We start from the raw sequence: 23,211 nt of genomic DNA, 5'->3' as shown, positions 1-23,211 counted from the left end.
AGTTTCACATGCTAATTATAAGGTTTGACGCACCATCAAACTCTTGACAGGAAGGAAAAGGGTGTGTACAATTCATAAAAATGAAACGCGTTTGTTTTGACTGCGAGCGTGCACAAAATAATGTAAACGTTGAAGAATCAAACTTGATTCTCTCTTTCTGGACTATATCAAGCGCGTTTGATTAAAATATTTGATTTGTAATCAATTTCGATTTCAATAGTTTCGATAGGTCTTTTTGACAATGTAGGGATATTGTGCAGGAGAAAAGTTATAGTTAAATCGAAGAATCTCCGGCTTACTTTCTTAAGTCGAAATAGATATAATCATCAGGCCGCTGAACTTTCTCTGTTTTTTTTTTTTCTTCAAGAGATATCTTTTGGGGTGATAATGCAAACTTTTCTGAGTCGGTGAAAGACAAAACAGACTTGACAACCCTAACCCACTTGTGTTAAGCAAACAAAGGTCAACAGTTTCTAAAGTGTACTTGTTTCATTATCTTCAGAAAAGAGCTTTATATTGCGATGAATTTTTCTTTCAAACAAGCTTTCTAAGACTGTGAACTAGTCAAAGGCTGAGACACTTACTGCATGAACGATTCTTTAAAGATTTCACTGGAACTGATGACTTGGCAGTCACTAATGATATTGATTAGGCATAATGGCCGAACTTTTAAAAACAGGTGAACAGAGCGGCTTGTATTGTCCAACAATATCAACGAGATTTTACTTAGTATCCTACTATAATTCAAAGGCTCCGGCGATGTGCTGATTACCTTTTTGTCTCGTATGTATGCTAGATAAGGAGTGGAAGTTCTAGAAAGCGTAATATATGTTCCCTCTTGCTAGAGTGTGTCAGCGAATTATAAGAATATTTTAATGAAAAATCGGGAAATGAGGCTTTGACGCGCGTAACCCATTTAAGTGCTTACGTCACATCTCAAGTGCCACTGGTCACGGTGTTTTGACCCTAAGCGTGTAGTTTAGTTATGGTTGGTAAACATTACACTTTCTATCACGTAAAGGGTGCTCGAGTCTCCAAACTCCTTGGTCAGTGGTGTGTCCCACATAACATGCGATTACAACCGCTATGGGAAAAAATTGTCCTAGATGCCACCCGGCCCTTTGAATGCGAGTGGTCCTTCCAACGTTAACCAAGACAGTGGTTACATTTAACTTTGATAAGTAAATACTCCAGTTAAGCAATTACAGGCAGATAAATTCTTGACTGATTTAATAACTACTCAGACTACACAGAGAAAACCATGGGATGTCCCCTCGTTTACTTCTATCAAAATTTGATAAAACTGTGACTCCTCTCTCGGATAGAATTTACCTCAAGGATGGACATGAAAGTAGTCTAGTGTTTGTAATGGAATCCCGGTCTTTGTCACTGGTTCTTCTCATCAGTGACAAAACAAAGGTACCTAATCCGTAAAATCGAAGTTTACAATAGCCAATCTCCTCTAATTCTGACTTAAGTTGTTTCTGTGGGAAGATTTTCTGTTGAGAAATAATTTCTGTTTTCATTCATGATCGTGATGTTTATGTGGTCAAGATAGCGATGACTGGCAGCTGACCGCATGGGACTGAAGGCCTGAAGTTGTTCTTTCATTGCCCCTGACACTCTTTGTAGACGTTGAAGCCGCCGGCCGGTACTGAGGTTTTGATTACGAAGGGTATCCTGTGACAAAAACCAAATGAAAGATTTAGAACACCTGATATGCCACCTTTTACTGGAACTAAACAGAAACCAATCACAATTTGTGGTTAATATACTTATATGGTCCTCAATGATTTCTGTCAGATACCAATCATGAGCGAAATATCATCACCAAGGGAAAATGTTCTTCAGAAATTCGAAGATTTTGAAAGTCATACTCTCTTTTCCATTATTGCTACTTAACTGAGCATTGGGGCGCATTTTGCTGCCTAAAATGGAGATTTTTGCGTGCCATTGAATGTATTTTGGCCTGCTTGCACGATTGCATGATTGTTCAGACTATTTATTTATTTAACTTTTTTTTTCAGTTTTTGCTTTCTCGATGCTCTTCAAAGTGATGAAAATTGCCACACAGTTAATGTTCATGAGGCTTGGATTTATTTTAACCCTCGCCTAGCGGTTCGGGCTGAAATGATGCTGAATCTGGCCCAAAACACATTCATACCCGAGAACATAAACTCTATTGTTTTATTATACACTGCAATGAGCAAAGTGAAAATTTGTCAAGAGTTGAAAAACGTTTGCAGACGAAACCAAAATATTAACAAGCTAAAATATTAACAATCGAACCGAACGGCTTTTTGTAATAACCTAAATATTATTAAGCGGTAAAATCCCCTCGTCACTTACCAACCACGATTGGAGATATAAAAGTTCGCTCAGTTCAACACAATTAATCATATCTTAGTGTTCGCAAACTGTAGAGTTAAACAGTAAATTTCCTGGAGCTGCAAGTGATAAGCAGGTGGAAATTAAACGTTAATTCTGACAAGAATACTAATCTAGTGATTTTGATTTTGATTCCGGACTGATTGAAAAAAATTGAAGTTACTTCTACTGAATATATCTGCATGATTATTTTGTGAACCTCCATACGACTCTAAATTGTTAGAAAAATAGATTAGTTAGCGTTGTCGATGAAAATACAATGGGTGCTGTAATAATTAAACACGAGGGGTTTTGTCAGACGAAATACTTCTTGTCACCAGTGTTACGCAAAGCGTCCCTTGTATAATACCGCCTCAACACATTTTCGGTCGGAGAAGCTTTATAACTAGCCAGTCAATATCAATCAGGAAATAGTTGTGTAAAAGAAAAATGGTTACTGATTTTAATTTTTCGCGAGATTCGCCTCTAAATAAAGTGATTATCAAAGACAAAGCGCAATGTTTTGTACTATATAGCTTTTTATTTAAATAGAAGCTTACCATATCGCGTAGAAGTCCAGACATTTCTTGCTCTAACTTCTTTGTGCTTAAGCCCATTTCGTGGATGATCTGATTAAAGGATTTTGTTCTTTGTAATAGACTTTCACTACTCCTTACATGAGACAAACGCGGTGAATAGAATTCTCCATCGCTACTTCCTGATGTTAAACTTTCAATACTGTAGCTTGTCTTAAATTCGACGCGTCGGCTTATCCTTTCTTGGAATTCATGGCCATTTTCAGATAGCATGGTTTACGTTGACTTTCAAGACCTTCTGCTCACTGGTTACGAATGAATCAAATTTCTGTCACAGAAAAGTATTGTCAGTAGGCGATGTCATAGCACAAACAAAGACTTAGCCTCGGATTGACTTCGACATTGCTTTGATTGGACGTTTCATACTAAATAACATTCAATTTTTAATGACTTTACTACGCATGTAATTACTACACTTGAGAGGTTTAACGCGAAGGAACGAACCACTCTTTATATTGAAACAAAGCTAGGATCAAAACAAAGGAAGATGTAATAAAAAAGAAAAAAAAATTAGAAATTTTTAAGAACGCCAAGTATAAATCCAATAAAAGGAGGAAGGATACGATCCTTAATGTAACTGCCTCATTAACCTTTTCTACAGATTTCACAAATCACAGATTTGTCGTTATAACCTATGGATATTTCGATATTTTTATATTCAAACACTTGTAAACATAGCCATAGCCACTGTTCTGCATTAAGTCAAATCCACGGGGGTCGAATTTAATAGCAGTAGGGTCAGTGTAATAATTTTTGGCTCGAAAGCTATGCTACTTTGGTCACTGTGCACATTTTACTTTTGATTATTGATGTAAGTTACTGTTTTTTATATATTCTGACTTTTATAATCTGTAGTAACCTCTTGGAAAAGTGCGAATAAAGAGTTTCCTTTCCTTTCCTTTCTTAGAAACTGAGTTCTTTCTTTCTTTCTTTCTTTCTTTCTTTCTTTCTTTCTTTCTTTCTTGATTAAACAGAAGGTTTTTTTTTTTACAAAAGATTTGTCAGCCGGACATGGACATGGGACTCATTCGATCGGAATGTCCCGTCGCAGAACGAAGCTGTTAAGAAAAATTGAATATCAATACACAGTTCAGAGATGAAAAAGCATACGTCTGTTCTTGTACTTATCTCTCTGAATTTATCTCTCTGAATGTTTGGAGGAAAAACGTAGATATATATTCATAATAGGTTTGGATGTACTTCACCTTTTATCTATTTTTTCTGCTTCCGTCAGTATGTTTGATAAAAACAAATACGAAGTTTTGACGGTAGGTTGGTGTCAGAAGTGAAAAGGGAAGTTTTGAAAAACACTTGATGATCAATAGAGTGTTAAATATTAATTATCTTTTATAATGGATGACTATGGTGTACAAGCAAAGATGGAGAGAGACTGGAAGCAAGAGTTTCCTGTTATACTTCCAGCGGTGTCTATTTCTTGGCTGCACTTTTTTTATGTAGTCTACAACGAATCTAACCCGAAAATCTCGTCTGCAGCGTTCTAATGGTCTTGCTTCCTTGTTGTTAAAACGAAATGGGAAAAAGAGACAAAAGAGTGGTAAGGTTGAGTTTGTTACTTTGAGAGGTGGAAGACATGGAAGTTAACTTCCTGTTCTGTGGAGCATGTTTGTGTCTGTCCGCCAGCTGGCGAGATACAATTTTTTTGATATTCGTAAAGATGTAGATATTCGTTGACTACTGAGGCAGCCATGTCCGTTTGACTGGGTTCTGTCACTTCCGTTTTGGATCAGGACTGTTGCCTATCTTTTAAATCGTTTTGTTGTCAAATTTAATTGAAATTTGCGCCATGCATTTTCTCGAAACTATACAGTAAATTATATGTAATTTGTGAACTTTTAAACAACAAATTAAACAGACTTCTTCGAGGTAAATACAAAAAATGAAGCTCATTCTATCGAGTAAATCGAATATTAAGTTTAAGCTATGATGTCAGTGGAACTGTTAAAGTAGGAAAATGTAGACGGTAGACTGATACCACCATGAACACAGTTGGTACTAGAGGATCATTGTGTTTCTGAACTTCTATTACTATCATATTTAATTACAATTCAGGTAGCAAGAAATTATGGGATTGAAATGTAAATTTGATTGCTTTATATTACAGATTAATAATTTGTCATGTTAAAAGATAGAAGTAAAAGCAGAGTACCTGGTCTGGTGAATAGCATGTCTCCTTAAAAAGTTGATAAAGCCACTTGGAATTTTGGGAGAACAAAAGCTTAAATCCTTGATCTCTCCCAAAATCCTGCATGGCTTTATCACATTATAAAGCCCAGAAAAATGAGTTATACTGCTTAATCAGACTTAACTAGAAAATCTCTTTAGGTGAATATTTTAACGTTATTCAAGGGCAAACCAAGTCAAAAGTTTGAATTAATTGAAGTAGAATCTCAATTTCTTGAACTCTAGACCTCACATCTCTCAGACCTAACCATAAGTTGAACCAAAACAGGCTTACTATCTTTACTCTTACCCTCTATATTTTCAAGAATATTTATCAATAATTTCAAAAACATGTTTTCAATAATTCAAACCAATTTTATTTTAAAAAGTATTTAATTAATGATATTTATTACCTTACCAGGCATGTATGAATCCTATTGCTATGGCGCGAGCAAGAGGGCCAGCGTCTTCTGGACCAACAGCGAGAGATTACCTGAACAGAAATCGACCAACACTGTTAGTGAAATGTTGTGGATTTAGACAACTTTAATAAAAAACATCTCTGAGCTTACTGTTTCAGCAATAACTAGATGAGAGTAAGCCAAATTTAGGTATTGATTGGCAGAACATTACTAGAGTTGAACACTAAATTCTTAGATATAATTATCCACCAAAAGCATTATTTTTGAATCTTGAAAGTTCTTTTTAAACTCTTTATACAACTTCCTTTTGCTGCCATATCTCCATTACTGTACATCTACAGTCTACCATGTGGACCTCCACTTACTCTTCTCATCTTCAACCTCTCTTACTTCTTCCAAAAGGAGGCTGTTAGAGTGGCATAATTTTACTTGCGTATGTTCTATTAGCTTTCATGCAATTGGTTTTGTTATTTCCTTTATTTAAAAATTAAATTGCTTCATTAAGGTAACAAATTAAAGGAAAAATTTAAAGGAGAAACAACGAAAAGTATCTCATTGGAAACATGCATGGCAAGATTAGTAAATTTCTACATCATACGGGGAAAGCTTTGTAGGGACAAAATAATTCTGTGTAGCCATCTAAGGCAAGAGGATTTCAATTCTGACTAGAAACTTTTTTGCTCAAGACATGTAATACAAAGAATTCAGCTTTGGAAGGGCAAGCTGAAATTTAGATGTCCTTTTTTTAACCAAAGAAGTTGAACAAATTCAGCTTCCTTAGGAGTTTCATTACATGTGCTTTGTTAGGTGGAACATGGTTGTTGTGAATCTTGAATGTGTTGATTAATGTTCATAAAAAAGTAGGACAGACAAGCAAGAAAGGATAATTGAAAAAAATGCACAGAACGAAAAAATCAGGATAATTGAGGTCCACATGTATTACAATAAACTCATCGCTGCTTTTGCTTGATGTGGCCTGTTGTCTTATTTTGTATGCATGCCTACCAAAAATATTTTAAGAATGCTTAACAGCATGTGAATTCCAGCGATGCAACAAGTTCATGTACACGTGATCTTTTTTTGTTTTTTTTTTTTGAATAAGTACTTTTGAACTCTGCTGTCTTGTGTGAGTATCTAAGTTAGTTTGCAAAGTTCGCGAAGGTTTTTTCGTAAATTTTCAGAGAATTTCAAAGCGATGTAGGTAGAGGCTGTAATCCATACGACGCTGTGAAACTGAAGCGAAGGAAACATTAAAACGTGGAGTTTACATGGCCTTTGGCCTTTTGTAATTTTCCTGTATTACAGAACCACTCATTATGAATGCAAACTCATTTAATTTCTAATTATGACAGTTTTGTCCTGAAGAACATTTTTTATTGTTAATGTGTAACTTTGATAAACTGTAGGGAAGAGGTTAAAGAAATGATAAACAAAAAGAAGACAGGTTCAGAGACTCTAGCAGCCTACGAGGAACATTTAAACCAGGTGTGACATCTTAAAACATAAAATTCTTATCAAAGAAAATTGTTAGCTTAACTATGCCTTAGCTCATTTTCAATACACCGGTAATAAATTTTTCGAGTTTATTAAAATTCTTGTTTATTACTGATTCTCAGAAATTTCGAAATGAACTGAAGAAAAACAGAGAAAAGCTGCTAGGTAGTTCAGAAGGTTCTTCTAAGACTAGAAGAAAAGAGGTGTGTACACAATGTTAAGCATTCTGAAGATTTAAATGTTTTACCCACTACATACATACATACATACTTTATTTAAGGTATCAAAGAATAACAAATAATACCCTAAAAAGGAACTTTAAGAGGTTAACCCTATGTAAATAAACTGTACAGTAGGATGGTATAGCTTTTATTATAAAATTATGTCTAAACCAACCATTAACTTCTGCTTAGAGCCCCCTCCCCTCCCCTTTATTATATAAGCCCAACTACCTGTATTCTATCCCTGGGACAGAGGCTCATAATAAAAGCCTACCTAAAACCCCTTACAAACTAGTATAAGCCCAGGCTTATAAGTGTAAGTTCACTGTAGTGTGTTCACAAGCATATATTTTTAATCTGTATGTTCTGTCACTATAATTTCAGAAAAAAAAGTCAAGTAAAAGCAAAAAGAGGGTGAGCTATTGTTTCTGATAGTCTGTAGTTAGAATGTTTAGTCAACTCTCAATTTGTGCTGTAAGAGGATTGAGTTAGAGCAGTTACTTTCAACTGGTTAATTGCCCGGCCCATAAACTACTCAAAGTACCAGTACTTTTTTCCTTCCTCTTGTCAACTAAATTGGAGAAAGGCTGATAGTTTTGAAAGAAACCGTTTGGGGCTGCGTCGGTGGGAGTAACGAAATAATTTGGATATATCAACAAAGTTGAAATGGTAAATTGGCCACCGTAATGATTACAGAAGCTGATGTTTCGAGCGTTATTCCTTTGTCGGAGTGAATGACGAAGGGCTAACGCTCGAAACGTCAGCTTTTGTAATCGTTACGGTGGCCAATTTACCATTTCAACTTTGTTGATATATCCAAACTAAATTGGAGGTTTGCCAGTCAAAGGAGGTGACCTAATGATTTTGGGAGAGGTGGAACGGGGTTATCCCTAGTGATAGGCCAGTGGGGATGCATATTCATGACTGGACTGAGTATGATGGAGTTCCATTTTTAATAGTAAGAGTTACTATTTACTAAGAGTAGCACATTTTTTAGATTTTGGAGCACTTGGGGAAATTCTGGCTAGTAGTGATTTAAAAATGAGAAGATTTGCATGTTAAAGAGTTGTTACCATATTCCCAAAAGTGACAAGATAGGATCTATAATAGGCCACATAAGAGGTAATACAGGACTGTGGTCAAGCAGCACCCAGTGGCCCCTGGCACCTTACTTTTGCTCTTGAGCAACTTGGGAATTTTAGTTTTTTCATATAAACACATATGCTGGGCACTCTGTATTTCAATGTTTCAGAGTGCTGAGCTCCCTTCAGTTCTTAGAGTACAGCCTTGTAATAATGAAGTAGGGGTTCTTAGAGTCCAGTGGTACCTACCAGGTACTCACCAAAAATTGACCCAAGTATTGTTTGAGGGAAACAGGAAGACCTAATTTTTGACCTGACCTTCTTTTCTTGCTTTGGTTTAAGTATCCTTCTTCATCTTCTTCATCAATGTCAACTTCAGATAACAGTGAATCAGAGAAGGAATACAAGGTCTGTATGTAAAGTGATGGTAGCCAGTACATTTTGGGAAAGAGAGAGAGTTTGTCAGAGAAAGACCGCTCTGCTAGTTCAACTTTTAGAACTTAACATTTCTCCAAGTTCATCAAATCAAAATGAAAAATTATGGTAAAGAAAGATTTAAGAGGCATAATCACAGATGATTAATTGTGGTAATTTTAAACTTGTAAGCTCCCAAGGGCTGATTTAAATTCTCCCCTCTAGCTGCTATGTGTTTTGTTTCAAATTAGTGATGAGAATTTGGTGTTCAATCAAGATAACAACTTCTAAACTGATAAGTTTGAGTATTCTCATAATCTATTTGCTGTATAAAGTATGGATATAATAGGAATAAGTTAAATTTTAATCATTTCTGATAAGGATGACGGGCACAAATTGCAGTTCAACCTGTTTAGGCACTCATCCACAAGGAATGGCAAACAACTTTTAATACAGGGTGATGACTAAATATGGTGCCTCTTTATACAGGTTTGACAGTTGCTTTAATAACCTGTAGTCTTTCTAGAGAATTCTAATTACAAGTACCTTAAGTTATTCCAAGTTTCTAAATCCCAAGTGAAGTAGTATTTTCATTTAATTAAAACAAATTTTTTGTCTTTTTACCCATAAAAACTGTGTAGCAAAGAAAAAAGAGTAAAAAGAGCAGAAAAAAAAGAAAGCGAACTGAGAGTGATACAGATGAACCCAGGACTAAAAAGAGAAAAAGGAAACACAGACAAGATAGCAATGGACAATCTTCATCTTCATAGATGTGAAAGAGGTGGTCAAGTAAATTTATTTCTAAAATAACTTTTATTATGAAACCACAAGTTGCTCTTGTTCTGCTGGATATTGGTGGATGGACTTGTGAAATGTTGTTTACCATAGAAAATCATATGAAATTATTGATGGGAGGCTAGAATGATTCATCATCTTCATCACTTTGATTTCTCATTAAAGAAGGGGGGGAGGGGTCCATCAGACAGACACAGACACAGTACCCATTTAAATTTAATTGTACATGTCTTATTGTAAATCATAGTTTGTAAGTAATAGTACTTTTAGCCCATGCACAGACTGATACCTCTGTATAGATATCAAAGAAACTGTAGCATGTCAGTCCTCTACTTTTTGATAATAGTTTATCTGTTGAACATGAAGGAAAACAAGAACTACAAGTATAAAGGGGGCAAGTTTCTAGTGAGCCCTTTGTCATTCGCTCTGATGAAGAGCTAAGACTCAAACATCAACTCTGAAACTCTTTATGGTGGCTAATACACATTATTAAAAACTAGATCATTGGATAATGCAATTCAAGACTTTTTATTGGCTCAGCCATTATGGTATATGAGCCAATATACCATAATCTAATTTCTGTACATTGTTAAATAAGATTTCTTCTCACAAAATAAAGTCGAGAAGATTTGTCTAATATCTTAGGGGCATTTTTTAATAAAACAATTATTCCACTCTCGCTTGTTGGATATGAGATGATTATAGCCAACGAGGCGAGTAGATTTTATTCAAGGGTTTTGTTGTCACTTTGGAGCAGGTTCTAGTGATAATAAAAAGAGATGTAGTACTTGTTAGTGTTAAATAAATACAGGGCTTGACGCTAACTTTTCAACTCACTAGCCAAGTGGCTAGTGGCATCTTAGATGTTGCGACAATTTCACTTTGTTTACTAGCCAAACTGGCGAGTGGAAATCGAAAACCACTTGACTAGCCAGAACTGAATTTCTACTAGTCTGTGGCTAGTAGGCCACTGTTAGTGTCGAGCCCTGAAATATGTTATTTACGGAACTGGTTCTTATTGATTTTTTTTTATTTATGTTTACTGGAACTTTGCTCAGCACTGACAACTGGCTTGGCCTTCACTAGCTTCCCCTCTGCCACTGCTGTTAACACCCCACTAAACATGTCCTGAACACCCTGACCTGTGGCTGCAGATGTTTCATAATACCTGAAAATAGGGTTCCAACCAGAAAAATTAGGACTTACAAACTTTGAGTTCATCAACTAGGTATAGTACAATACAGTTTGGTTTCATCAGCTGAGTTGATAATTCAAAATAAATTGGCCACCTTAGAGAGATAGAGATAAGGGTTGGCACTTGAAAATTCAGCTTAAAAACCTCTCTATGGTGGTCAATTCAACTGATCAAACAGAATTATCTTCAAATGAATAAAGGCTGATAGTTTCGAAAGAAACTGTTTGGGGCTGCGTTGGTGGGAGTAACGAAATAATTTGGATATATCAACAAAGTTGAAGTGGTAAATTGGCCTCTGTAACGATTCCAAAAGCTGACATTTCGAGCGTTAGCCCTTCGTCATTCACTCCGACAAAGGGCTAACGCTCGAAACATCAGCTTTTGGAATCATCACGGTGGCCAATTTACCACTTCAACTTTGTTGATATATCCAAAGAATTATCTTCAGTTGTAATGTTACTCATCAATGCAGCACCACAGATTCATTAGAAAATTATCCCTTAAAGGATAATATGGTCTTGCTGATGGCCACAAGATGAACTTACCATGAAGTGAAAAAAAGGTTTTGTAACTTGAAAAAAATGTTTTTAAACACACCTACAACTGATTTTGAGAACTGTAGGATTTCTGGTTGAGACTTGAAAACTTCAATTGCTTTGATCATACTTACTTAAAAATAAAATAACACTGCATTTTGCCTATATTCATCATATTAACAGAGTAAAAGTGTACAAATGCTTTTACTGTCAGCTTCCATCTTTTCCTTATGAATAACAAATTAAGTTTAGTCTGGTTATTGAACCTCTTTTCCAACTGTTTTTTAATGGCCTTTATGAAATAGGACAGTTTAAAATATGATTGAATAAAGGCTGATAGTTTCGAAAGAAACTGTTTGGGGCTGCGTCAGTGGGAGTAACGAAATAATTTGGATATATCAACAAAGTTGAAATGGTAAATTGGCCACTGTAATGATTACAAAAGCTGACGTTTCGAGCGTTAGCCCTTCATCGGAGCGAATAGAGGAATTGTGGGTTGTGTGTGCTTTTAAAGGCAGAAAATGGAGCTACGTTATTGGTGGGTGCATGGCAACGAGAAAAACATGAATAAATTAGTGGAATGAAAAGCGTTCATTGATCCCTGTGGGATTTAGACTGCCGGTTTGAAAGATGAGCTTTTGTTCAAGATTTTTACGGCTTTCTGTGCCACCTAAGTGCAAGGGAAGACCGCAGATTGCCATATGTTGCTTAGAAGTTTAAAATATGATATGTTGTCTCAGTAATTAATGTGAACTGTATATAATTCATCAATGAAGAGCATATTAAATAAAAAAACAAAATCAAATATGAGTCAAGATATATACAAACCTTAAGTCACGTGACTTGGCCCATCTCTGCCCATCTTTGCTACTTACAACTCTTTTAGAGGAAAGATCAGTCTGTGATAGAGTACAAACATCTGTATTACTGATGAGAACACTGCTAAGACTTAACCCTTTGCATCCTTAGATCAGTTTGCATACTCTCTGTACATTTTCTAAGGTGCTTGCAAAGAAAATTTGTTTAACAATCAAGAGCTACTTCAGTTGGTGATTATTCTTATGACCTTGATGTGTTTTTCGGGGGAGATGTTGTTCAGAGAAATTAGACACTAGTTACTCTTAGGGGTCAATGGGTTAACTCCCATGAGTGACGGAGACGAAATTTACAATTTTGTAAATATGTGTAATATTACAATATTAAGGCAAATAAATAAATGAATAATAAATGTGTGTGGTTTACCTTGTTAGCCACCACAGCTACTATTGCTTGTTTGCCTCCATTACTGGTAAACTCTTGTAGCCAATAGTCCAGAGAGTCAAAAGACAGCTTGTTTGTAACATCAAACACCAGAATACAGGCCTAAAATTAGTATTTATTTAATAATCAATAACATTTATATTGATTTTCCATTGACTGAAGAGAAAATAATGGCATTAACTCTCAAAAAATTAACACATGAACCACCAAACAGGCAATTAAAATACTCAAACTATTGAGGGAAAGGTTGTCTTGATCTAACACCAAATTCTCATGACTAATTCCCTAGAAAATGTGTAACATCTAAAGAGGAGAATACCTTCAATTTTGCAGGGCTCAAATTTAATCTTTGAGTTAATAGCCATCTTTTTTTACTAACCAAATTATAAAGTTTGGTATCCAAGCTCACAAGTTACGATATCTCAAATATTGAACATTTTGATGATAACCACTAGGACAAATTAAAAAGTAGCTGAAATTGCATGGTGACTTTAAAAACGTTGACAATTATGCACCTATTTTATTTCCCTCTTGTTTACCACCATGATTAGTCAAGAACAGTACATCTACAGCACATTCTCTAAAAAGAGTTTAAGTTGATTAATAAACAACTTGAGTATTCTAAGTATTCCTCTGAGAGGCGGGTCTACGTGCTCTTTGTCCTGAGGTCCACCAATGTTTAAATATGTCAGAAAATTTTACTAACTATGTCGGGTTAGTTGGACACATTTTTAGTAACCAAACGTTGAAAAATTACTAACCATTGGTTAACGGGTTACCGTTAATTTCAAGCCCTGTTTTGAGAGTTTAAAAGAATATATAACAGTGGATGAACCTGTGTTTGGCCATAGAGTTCAACTCTAATTTCATCATAATTTGTATGACCTCCAAAATCCCAGAAGTTAATTCTGTCTGAAAAAAAAAAAAGGATCACTGATAAATTATAGAGAGTGGTCCATGTTTAACAGACATATTGTTGCAAAGTGGTATGCTCATACTTTTTCTTTGATTCAAAAAATTTTGCTGCGAGAAATGGCATCATTGAAAACACATGCAGAAGCAGATGCTTAATTTTATTGTTGGCAGTTAATATTGTTCTGAGATAGAATAAATATATGAAAATCATATATTTTGAACTGCGGTATTTGATACGTATGATGCACGATCCTCGCAGTAGATAGCGCTATTTAAGCAATAGCGAAGTTCAGACCTGAAAAAAATCAGGCCTGTACGGGACTCGAACCACTGACCTCTGCGATACTAGTGCAGCGCTCTAACCAATTGAGCTAACAAGCCAACTGAGAGCAGGCCGTTAAGTTGATTCGTAATGAACCCGTGAAAGTGATAAATGAGATAGAATAAATATATGAAAATCATATATTTTGAACTGCGGTATTTGATACGTATGATGCACGATCCTCGCAGTAGATAGCGCTATTTAAGCAATAGCGAAGTTCAGACCTGAAAAAAATCAGGCCTGTACGGGACTCGAACCACTGACCTCTGCGATACTAGTGCAGCGCTCTAACCAATTGAGCTAAAATATATGATTTTCATATATTTATTCTATCTCATTTATCACTTTCACGGGTTCATTACGAATCAACTTAACGGCCTGCTCTCAGTTGGCTTGTTAGCTCAATTGGTTAGAGCGCTGCACTAGTATCGCAGAGGTCAGTGGTTCGAGTCCCGTACAGGCCTGATTTTTTTCAGGTCTGAACTTCGCTATTGCTTAAATAGCGCTATCTACTGCGAGGATCGTGCATCATACGTATCAAATACCGCAGTTCAAAATATATGATTTTCATATATTTATTCTATCTCATTTATCACTTTCACGGGTTCATTACGAATCAACTTAACGGCCTGCTCTCAGTTGGCTTGTTAGCTCAATTGGTTAGAGCGCTGCACTAGTATCGCAGAGGTCAGTGGTTCGAGTCCCGTACAGGCCTGATTTTTTTCAGGTCTGAACTTCGCTATTGCTTAAATAGCGCTATCTACTGCGAGGATCGTGCATCATACGTAATATTGTTCTGCTGCTAAGTATCTGATGCTTTTACACTTTTAACCCTGAAATCCTTCTGAGTGACTAGCATCGAAATCAACCCCAAATCACACCACAGCTTAAGATAATAAAAGGAAATGATCCCCAACTAATGCAAATTCTCCAAATTTACCTTTACTGTTTCTTTTGTAGAAATTTTTTTGTTGTGGTTTCACTACGCACTCCATTTCAATGTTTGAAAAGAGTTTTAATCCCAATTTTCACCAAGGGGTACTGTGGCTCAGAAATTACTTCACCAAGAGACATATCTTTTTTGTGTAAGTACATCTGTGAGATATCACAAAAATACAATAGGGTAGGTTTACTTACAGTCTGTGCTGTTGATTTTGTGCAACTTGAAGCCTAAAACCAAATAGTAAATAATTATAAGGATCATGTGCCAGTTTCTATACAACCGAGCTTGGTTAGCTCAGCTCGAGGGTTCAGGCCCCAGAAAGGACCAACACTCAGGGTATTAAAATACCTGAAGAGAATGAGCTGTCTTTACTACCATGATATTTGCTAATGGTTAGACATTCTGGTCTTCTTGGATAAGGACAATAAACCATATAGGCCCTATCTCCCACATCTTCTCTATATTGGTTAGCAGGGGATGTTTAACAACAACAATAACAACAACAACAAGTTTATTTGTTAAGGCAGGTTACTAAAATAGGCAAGACCATAAGTTCTGATGTGGACCTGCACACTAAATTAACATGATTATAATCACAATTGCACAATTTCAAATCTATAAGTATAAAAATACAAGGATGCAAGGTGTGTAAACATTAAAGCTATTACTATTACTATTAATTTTAAGAACCCCCACACTTCTAGCAAAGGGTAGAGAACATAACTCCGTGTCCTGTGGTTTGGCCTAGTTATTGTTTATAGAACTGAACTGGGCCAGCCTGTCTTAATATCACAAATAAATAAACAAGCCAAAAAGGCTGGTTCAAAAAGAAGTTTAACTCACCATAATCAACTCCTACTGTTGGGTGGTAACTTTTTGAAAACTAAAGAGAAGAAACAGAAGTGAAAAGATTCTTACTGATATCAGTTTTAAATCTGCTGTAAGTTATGATACACAATGTCCGTTGTTCTCATGGTGAAAGTTCTTTTTTTTTTTAAACAAATGAGAACAGTGGCTAGGTATTGTATTGAATTGTAGCAAGTTTAATAAATATGTGATGATATACAGTAAAACCCTGCTAACTCAAACTCATTTAACTGGAATTCCCCACTAACTTGAACAAGATCTGACCACATTTTCTTTTAATGGTCACTGACTATCAGGTAACTTAAACTTGGTTGACTCAAACTCCCCCTTACCCTGATAACTCAAAATTTAACTAAAAACAATGATTGATAAATGTCAAAGCATCAGAACGCGGATGATTGACACCTTCCTCATCATTTGCTGAGCAGAAACTCCCAAGGTCCTGGAAGAATGCCGATGTCACACCTCTGATAAAAGTTAAGCCGGTGACTACCATTGCCAAGCATATTCGACCTATCTCCCTGACACCGGCTTTGTCCAAATTAGCTGAGGACTTTGTGGTTAGCAAATGTAATGGTCCCGCAGTGTTGGAGATGATTGATTCCAACCAATTTGGAGCTACCCCCAATTCCTCAACCCTACTTATTGTCTTCACTCCTTTTCATATATGGCCTCAAAACTATGGAACTCTCTTCCGGACTCTTTTAGAACATCTGACTTTTCTGATTTCAAGCGCAAGATTCTACAGTATGACTCTTTCTCATAGTTAAATTTTACAATGTTACAATTTTACATTTTAGTAGACTAAGTATTTAGAATTATACTGACTTGTAACTCGAAGATACTAACTTATCTTTTAGCTACTCCAAATTCGAGATTAAATAAAGTATATGTATGTATGTATTTGCCCTCATCTCAATGATCCACACATGGGCACAAGCAACGGATGGAACCAGCTCAGCAGTGCGCGTGGTGTGCTTGGATTACAGAAAGGCTTTCGACCTGGTAGATCATGGTATCCTAGCTGCCAAAATTCTGGGTTTACACATTCCTCATGGAGCTGCCCTTTGGGTATGCAACTTCCTTATGGATAGGCTCCAATGAAGTCAAGCTATCTAGCGATTGCCTCTCCAAATGGGGCACTGTTCCATTAGGGCACAAAACTTGGCCCTTGACTTTTCATATTGATGATAAATGATCTCCACCCTTCTGGATCTGACCTATGGAATTACATGAATGACACCACGCTCGCTGAAGTGGTTCCAAGAGGTGGTCAAAGTGGAATGCAGGTCTCTGTCAATGCTGTCGAGCAGTGGTCTGCAATCAACAAGCTCCAGCTGAACGCAGATACATGCAAGGAACTCGTTATTGACTTTAAGTAGGTTAAACATCATTTTGACGCAGTTACTACATGAACTCTCAAGAACTTGGATGCGTAGATAGTGTAAAATTGCTAGGAGTTACCATAACCAACATGCTCCAATGGAACTGTCACGTCTTGGATGTAATCCAAAAGGCCAACAAAAGAATATACTTTCTCACATTACTTAAGCACGCAAATGTTCCAGCACGTGGTGTCATTTGTTTTTATCTTTCTTGTATAAGGCCAGTTCTAGAATATTGTGCCCCACTGTACCATCACGCACTGCCTGACTACTTAAGTAAGGATATTGAACACATTCAAAAATGTGCCTTATCAATTATATTTCGCCAGGCCTTTCTTATGATCACAGTCTGTCAATATACAACATGGCACCTTTAGAGGACAGACGCATACATCAATGCGAAAAATTGTTTGATTCTTTTGTATCTAATCCAGATCATAAGTTGCACTATTTTCTCCCTCCCAAGAACTATTGTCATTATAACTTTAGAAGACAACGCCACTTTGCCGATCCTGTCATGCATAGCGAGTGTTTTCCTAGCACATTTCTGTCATCTATGTGCAGGCATTAGCAGTTTTCGTAGTATGAATTTTTACCAATTTTTATAAATTAATATTCTAAGCTTAATTTTGTAGGTTTTAGCACTTTTTCATATTATAAGCTTTGTATTAATGGAATTTGTAAATTCATGCAATTCAGCCTTAGATGGCTGCCATATGGATTTAATTAAAGCTCTACTTTACTTTACTTTACTGGCCTTTACCTTTTCCCAACCTTTACTTAGTTCTTATTAACTGAGCGGGAGGTCTGTATAGGAGAATCTTGACCGATGTTGCCAGTACAGACCGAACGCAGTGAGGTCTGTACCAGCGACTGAGGTCAGGGCTGCAAATAACGGCTGGTCAACGGACAATGTCTGGTCAAAATTGGGTACTGATAGGAAAAATCCTTGGATTGCCGGACATCTTGTCCGGTCCTTTACCGACTCGTTCAAAGAAATTTTAATTTTTAACTGTTTGATAATCACAAAGGACAACAGTAATGTTTCCGAAAGAAAAAAAAAAAAAGAATATTAAAGTAGACAAATTAGTGGTCTAGAAATTCCCAGCAGTCGCAAATTTCCACGATGTCATCAAGTCTTGTCACGACCGCAAATGATCGTGTATTCCGTTATTTTATTTGCTTTATTTAAGTGTTTCCAGTTAGTAGAGGGTTTTACCTTTGGCTAGATACCATAATTTACTCTTAAATAAAGTGATTGATTGTTTGATTGATTGAATGATCGGAAACTGAGCACCCTCACGAAGAATAATCTCGCTGCATCGAGAATACTCCAAGTAGCATTTGTTGCAAAGTGCAAGAAGCGAGCAAAAGGCCCAAAACCTGGAGAATCCTACCACTCTTTTACTCTAACAAAAATTCACAACGGTAACTTTAAAAAAAAGGGCTTTGAGTTGTGCTGACAACAAAAAAAGTCGAGATATATGAAAAGAGAGTTTGTTTGGCTGCTTCTGCAGTAAAGAGTAGTAAAATGATTAACTTGTAATTTTTATTGCCAGACCGACTTGGATTCAGTTGTTTTTTAGTTGTAAAAGGATTACTGTGCAATCTGGGTTCACTACCGCAAGAGTTCCGACTGTTAAAATTTGACCGGCCAAAAACGAGTAGTGTCTGAACAAAAGCATGTTTGACCGGACAACGTGACCGGCGACTGCCCATTAGTTATTTGCAGCCTTGCGAGGTATAAGCATCTTATTATAAAGGTATAAGGTATAAACATTATAAAGGTATAGACATCTTATTAACCGACCTAGCTCGGTTAATAAGATGTTTATTATATGGCTGTGTCTTATATGCCAATACTTCATATTCTTTGTACCTTTTTTTTCTAGACTGGTCTAGATGCTGGTCTAGATGGGAAAATCTAGACCACTTTCAATTATATTGATTTCAGCCAATCAAATTCGTGAATTCGGTTGTTCCCAGTCCTTGTGAGACACAGCCACATAATAATAGTAATTACTACAAACATGGTACTATTCATGACAATGTAATACATTTTCATAAACTTCCCAAAATAAATGTTCTTATATGACAAAATTGTTGATTGTGCAAGAATGGTTAAAACATGACTCCATTATTAAAAGGATAATTGAAATTTAATACCAATCTCAATAACACAAGCCTTCACTGACTCAAACTAATTTTTGTTTCCCTTGGGAGTTTGAGTTAGGCTCAAAGCATAGTTCTACTCTAAACAGGGATACTTGTTCATAATATACCTTTTTCTCGCAAAAGTTCTTGACAAGGCAGGTCTTCCCTACACCTTCATTTCCTACTCCTACAACCTAAAAGACAGGTGGAACCCAAATACTAATTAGAATAGTACTGTAGTTGGTAAAGAAACAGAAAGTTTTATATGTTTTCAAGACAGTTATTTCACAAAACAAAGTGTTGTACTCATTTTCCCTGGAGTCATTTTGCTAACAACCAGTTTGCTAACATCAAAGGTTGTTTCCCTAACACATCAGGTCAGTTTGTTAACATCAAAGGTTGTTTTGCAAAAATAGTTTGGTTTATTACACAACAGACTATTGAAAACAAAGTTTGTCTTGAATCAACCTGTGTTAAATTGACTTTAAATTTATATTGAAATGATGTCACTCCCTGCAACTTTTTAGGTGATTAGAAGTTGATCTAATCCATATAATACTGTAGGGTAGGTAAAGTCTGTTTACGAGCCTAGTGGCCCATTAGGTCGGTGCTTAACTCTGGTTTCTGTAGCATGAAGCGACTAGGAGTATTTCTACTCCCCCCTGGATGGGATGCCAGTCCATCGCAGGGTTACCCCCCAGCATTAAATCGCCGGTACCCATTTATACACCTGGATGAAGAGAGGCACTGTGAGAGTAAAGTGTCTTGCCTGAGAACACAACACAATGTCCCGGCCGGGGCTCGAACCCGGACCACTTGATCCGGAGTCGAGCGCTCTAACCACGAGGCCACCTCTAACCATGACACATTAGCGAACTGGTTATCAGCAAAACGACTGTAACTTGTTTAGACTTAACAATTATTCGCCGAAATCGAAGGCAAGTTGAATATCATCGAATAATCCCTGAGATGAAGTCGAGGGGATTATTCAACAATATTCACCGAGCCTGAGGCAAATAATTATTGTTTTAGTATAATTTCAGAGCTGAACAACAGAGAAATTTCAAAAATCATAACATTTTAGTAACAATTATTAACATTTTATTTTAACATTTTATATAAACCATGTAGAGCGTTTTATAATAGTGTCATATAAAGAACCACTCGACCAATCAGATTGCTGGAAACTCTTTGCTCAGCTCTGAAATTATACTAAATGCAGATATTAACTTGGTTGCAACTTAAACATACATACATAGTTTATTTGTTTATGCCAGGGTTGTCATTAGAAGCCGGTAGGCGGCGGAAATCCACCGGCTGTCAGACCATTTTGCGCCGGCTACTTTGTAAAGGAGAATTTTTGTAATATTGAGATCTGTCTTCCCAAGGAATCTTTCTTTTTGTAAATCTGAGGCTTAGTTTAGTGATCATTCTCTTGTATACTTCTGATGTTATGTAAGACAGAAAAACCTAAAAACCTGTACAGGAAGTACTGTACAAAAACTATCAGTGGTACAGCTAACTAATGAGTAATATGAAATGCATGACCGTCGCAAAGCACGAAACCATCGCAATTCACATGTGTGTTGATGCTTTGAAAATCGGAAATGGATGGCCAGCGAAGAAAGTGATCTCTTCAAGATTACTTTTCAAGTCGATTGAAGACGAAATCTAGCGAAAATGAGAGCCACCAAGGTAAGGAGTTTCGATTGCTGTCAAATATCATAATTACAAAGCTCACCGAAGCATTTAATAACACAGATATATCTCATTTAAATACAATAGCAAATTATTGCCAATCCACTAGATAATTTCAAAAGAGCTCAAAGGGGGTTGGAAAAGGAAGTTTATTAAGATCTATTTCACCTTGCTGAATCAGTTGTGTCCATTCCACTCTAAACAATTACAAAGAGAGGAAGATTCGCCTTAATTTGCTGTACACTGAACACATACCGCTATAATGCTAAATAATACAGAAAGATGTTCTTTCAAGTTCGAGACAGCTAGACTTTCATTAATTGCTTCTTTAGACTTGCAGGAAAGAACATGTTTAGCGTTATCTGCCAGAGACATGACAAAAAGTTTGAAGGAAAATTTCATCATTTTGTTTACGATTTCGACAAATTTCTTTGATCATGGTAAATTTCGTTCCAACCATACATTGCCATCAAAGTTACCGCCAGATTGTTTTTTTTTAAAGATTTTGCAACGTTACCAATTGTTCACCAAATCAGTTAAATTAAAATACCTGCCATTCAACTTTCTTAAAATTTATGGACCTTTTCGAGTACTTGTCATTAATTAAAAAGGCCAAATGTTTCATGTCATCGTGATTTGCAAAGCTCGGTGCATTCGGCGGGTGATTTCCAGATGTTTATCAGTTGTGATGTTTAGAGATAAGAGCAAATACTTTGATAAACAAAACATACGCTTATTTTAAATTCAGGCGTGGAGCTTGAATCCAGGGGGTTTTTACAGCGAAAAAGGGGAATTGAATGGTAACATGATAAACCAAATTTATAAACCAAATTCTATGGACAAAAAAAAAAAAAAAAACAGAAACAAAAACAAAACAAGACAAAAATGCAATGAAAGAAAACACTATGAGAATAGAAGGCTCAAGCATTTTCGTTCTGGCAGAAGTTCATAAAGAAAACGAATCTTCATTCATTTATTGCTTCTAGAAATTGTGACTGAGAACACCTACGTTTCATCAGAAAGAGAAAGTGGTGGAATTAAGGGAAGAAACTTTCCATGTTTGTAAATATTTTTGAACTGATTTTAACATCAATGTTTCGCTAAAAAGGCTACTTAAATATGCCCCAGAATGCTGGAAAACACATCACAGAGAGTTTCGCATTTCAAAATTTTTGCGGGGAGCATGCCCCCTGGACCCCCTAGAGAGGCTGTTGCATAGCAACACGCCATGCTTACTCCGCAAGCACAATATTTACTTCAGCCGCCTACTCAGTTCAGATCAGACACCTATTACATTTTCTAATGACAACCCTGTTATGCCGGTTGGTAAAAGTCAGCCAATGGCTGATGTGGACCTGTCTATCTAAAACATTAAGATCTAATTGCATTAACTAGGATAAATACAGGTGTGAGGTATCTAAGAAATTAAGAGTATGTAAAAATTACTGTCCATTGTAATCTATTATCAGTAGCTGAAAGGATAAATAGATAAATTGAATTAAATATATTGAATAAATTGTTCAAAAATAATAAAAGTCATCATCCTAGTTTGTAATCAGGCATGATTCCTTCGTGAAACTCAATTTATCTAGTAGTGTCTTATCTTTTTTTATGTTTTTTTTTTAAACTTGCGTAGCTAACAGAAAGTTTATATGATTCAGGCAGGATATTCCACACGGTAGGCCCTCTATATAGGATAAGGTTGTTCTTCCTATGGAGTAACTGTACTTTGGTACCTTAAATCCATCCCTTCTTCTTAGATTATAGGGTCGCTGCTCAGTTTTGTGGAAAAAATCACGTATCGGTTTAGGTACTAAACCGTGATAAGCTGAGTACATGAATGAGATTAACTTCAGTTTGTAAAAATTAGTTAAGGGCTGCCAGTGAATGCGTTTCAAGGTTTCCAGGTTAACTTCTGCAAGACCGTGTATGATCTTAGCTGCTCTTAAGTGGATCAGTTCGATGTCATATAGCAAAAGGGGGGGGGGGGGGGGGAACAAGTTTCCCAGACTAGCTTACCATAAGTAACACCAGGGACAATGCTTCTAAAGTAAATGGCCTCCAGTACCTTCTTAGGAAGGAGCCTCAATCGCTCTAGATGTTTGACTTTTTCGACTAAAGCTCTTAATCTCCAGGGAGATTAGTTCAGCTACTTCATTAACCACTTCTTGAGACTGAAAAAATGTAAATATAAAACACAAATTTGAGGAAATATTATGTTTTACCTTTATCCAGAACAAAGATCCAGCGATCTCTTGCACAGACTTTGTCAAATGTCCTGCCTTTCGCTCCATCAACATACATCACTAACAACACGGTTGCCTCAGGTTACTCGTTCAATCGGAATCACCTGGTTACTCAGCC

At 36.3% G+C, this 23,211-nt stretch overlaps 3 protein-coding genes across 5 annotated transcripts; 1 reads left to right on the top strand and 2 right to left on the bottom strand.

Moving 5' to 3' along the window:
• Positions 1–1,328: 1,328 nt before the first annotated feature.
• On the bottom strand, positions 1,329–3,294 carry LOC111330878 (uncharacterized). The gene is made up of 2 exons (XM_022935852.2): positions 2,928–3,294; positions 1,329–1,680 (listed from the first exon to the last, which is right to left on the bottom strand). Exons 1-2 carry the CDS (start codon positions 3,174–3,176, stop codon positions 1,474–1,476), a joined length of 456 nt encoding a protein of 151 aa, XP_022791587.2. The 5' UTR covers positions 3,177–3,294; the 3' UTR covers positions 1,329–1,473.
• A 1,067-nt stretch (positions 3,295–4,361) lies between these two features.
• Positions 4,362–11,436, top strand: LOC111330884 (protein FAM133B). Of its 3 annotated transcripts, XM_022935861.2 has the most exons (8): positions 4,362–4,518; positions 5,566–5,660; positions 6,973–7,051; positions 7,183–7,263; positions 7,666–7,695; positions 8,706–8,771; positions 9,419–9,558; positions 10,631–11,436. In XM_022935861.2, exons 1-7 carry the CDS (start codon positions 4,495–4,497, stop codon positions 9,545–9,547), a joined length of 504 nt encoding a protein of 167 aa, XP_022791596.1. In that variant the 5' UTR covers positions 4,362–4,494; the 3' UTR covers positions 9,548–9,558; positions 10,631–11,436. The 3 variants fall into 3 exon arrangements, with proteins under 3 accessions (XP_022791596.1, XP_022791594.2, XP_022791595.1); XM_022935859.2 differs by having other exon boundaries at positions 8,743–8,771; positions 9,419–11,436; XM_022935860.2 differs by having other exon boundaries at positions 9,419–11,436.
• LOC111330883 (dnaJ homolog subfamily C member 27) lies at positions 9,210–23,192 on the bottom strand. The gene is made up of 8 exons (XM_022935858.2): positions 23,073–23,192; positions 19,278–19,343; positions 15,587–15,626; positions 14,938–14,970; positions 13,399–13,475; positions 12,546–12,665; positions 12,132–12,202; positions 9,210–10,740 (listed from the first exon to the last, which is right to left on the bottom strand). Exons 1-8 carry the CDS (start codon positions 23,145–23,147, stop codon positions 10,602–10,604), a joined length of 621 nt encoding a protein of 206 aa, XP_022791593.2. The 5' UTR covers positions 23,148–23,192; the 3' UTR covers positions 9,210–10,601.
• Positions 23,193–23,211: the final 19 nt, after the last annotated feature.

Source organism: Stylophora pistillata, chromosome 14, assembly GCF_964205215.1.
Source record: "Stylophora pistillata chromosome 14, jaStyPist1.2, whole genome shotgun sequence".
In the NCBI taxonomy this organism is placed as follows: domain Eukaryota; kingdom Metazoa; phylum Cnidaria; class Anthozoa; order Scleractinia; family Pocilloporidae; genus Stylophora; species Stylophora pistillata.
Note: the sequence above shows the minus strand (reverse complement) of the source record. Positions and strands in the feature narration are given on the sequence as shown.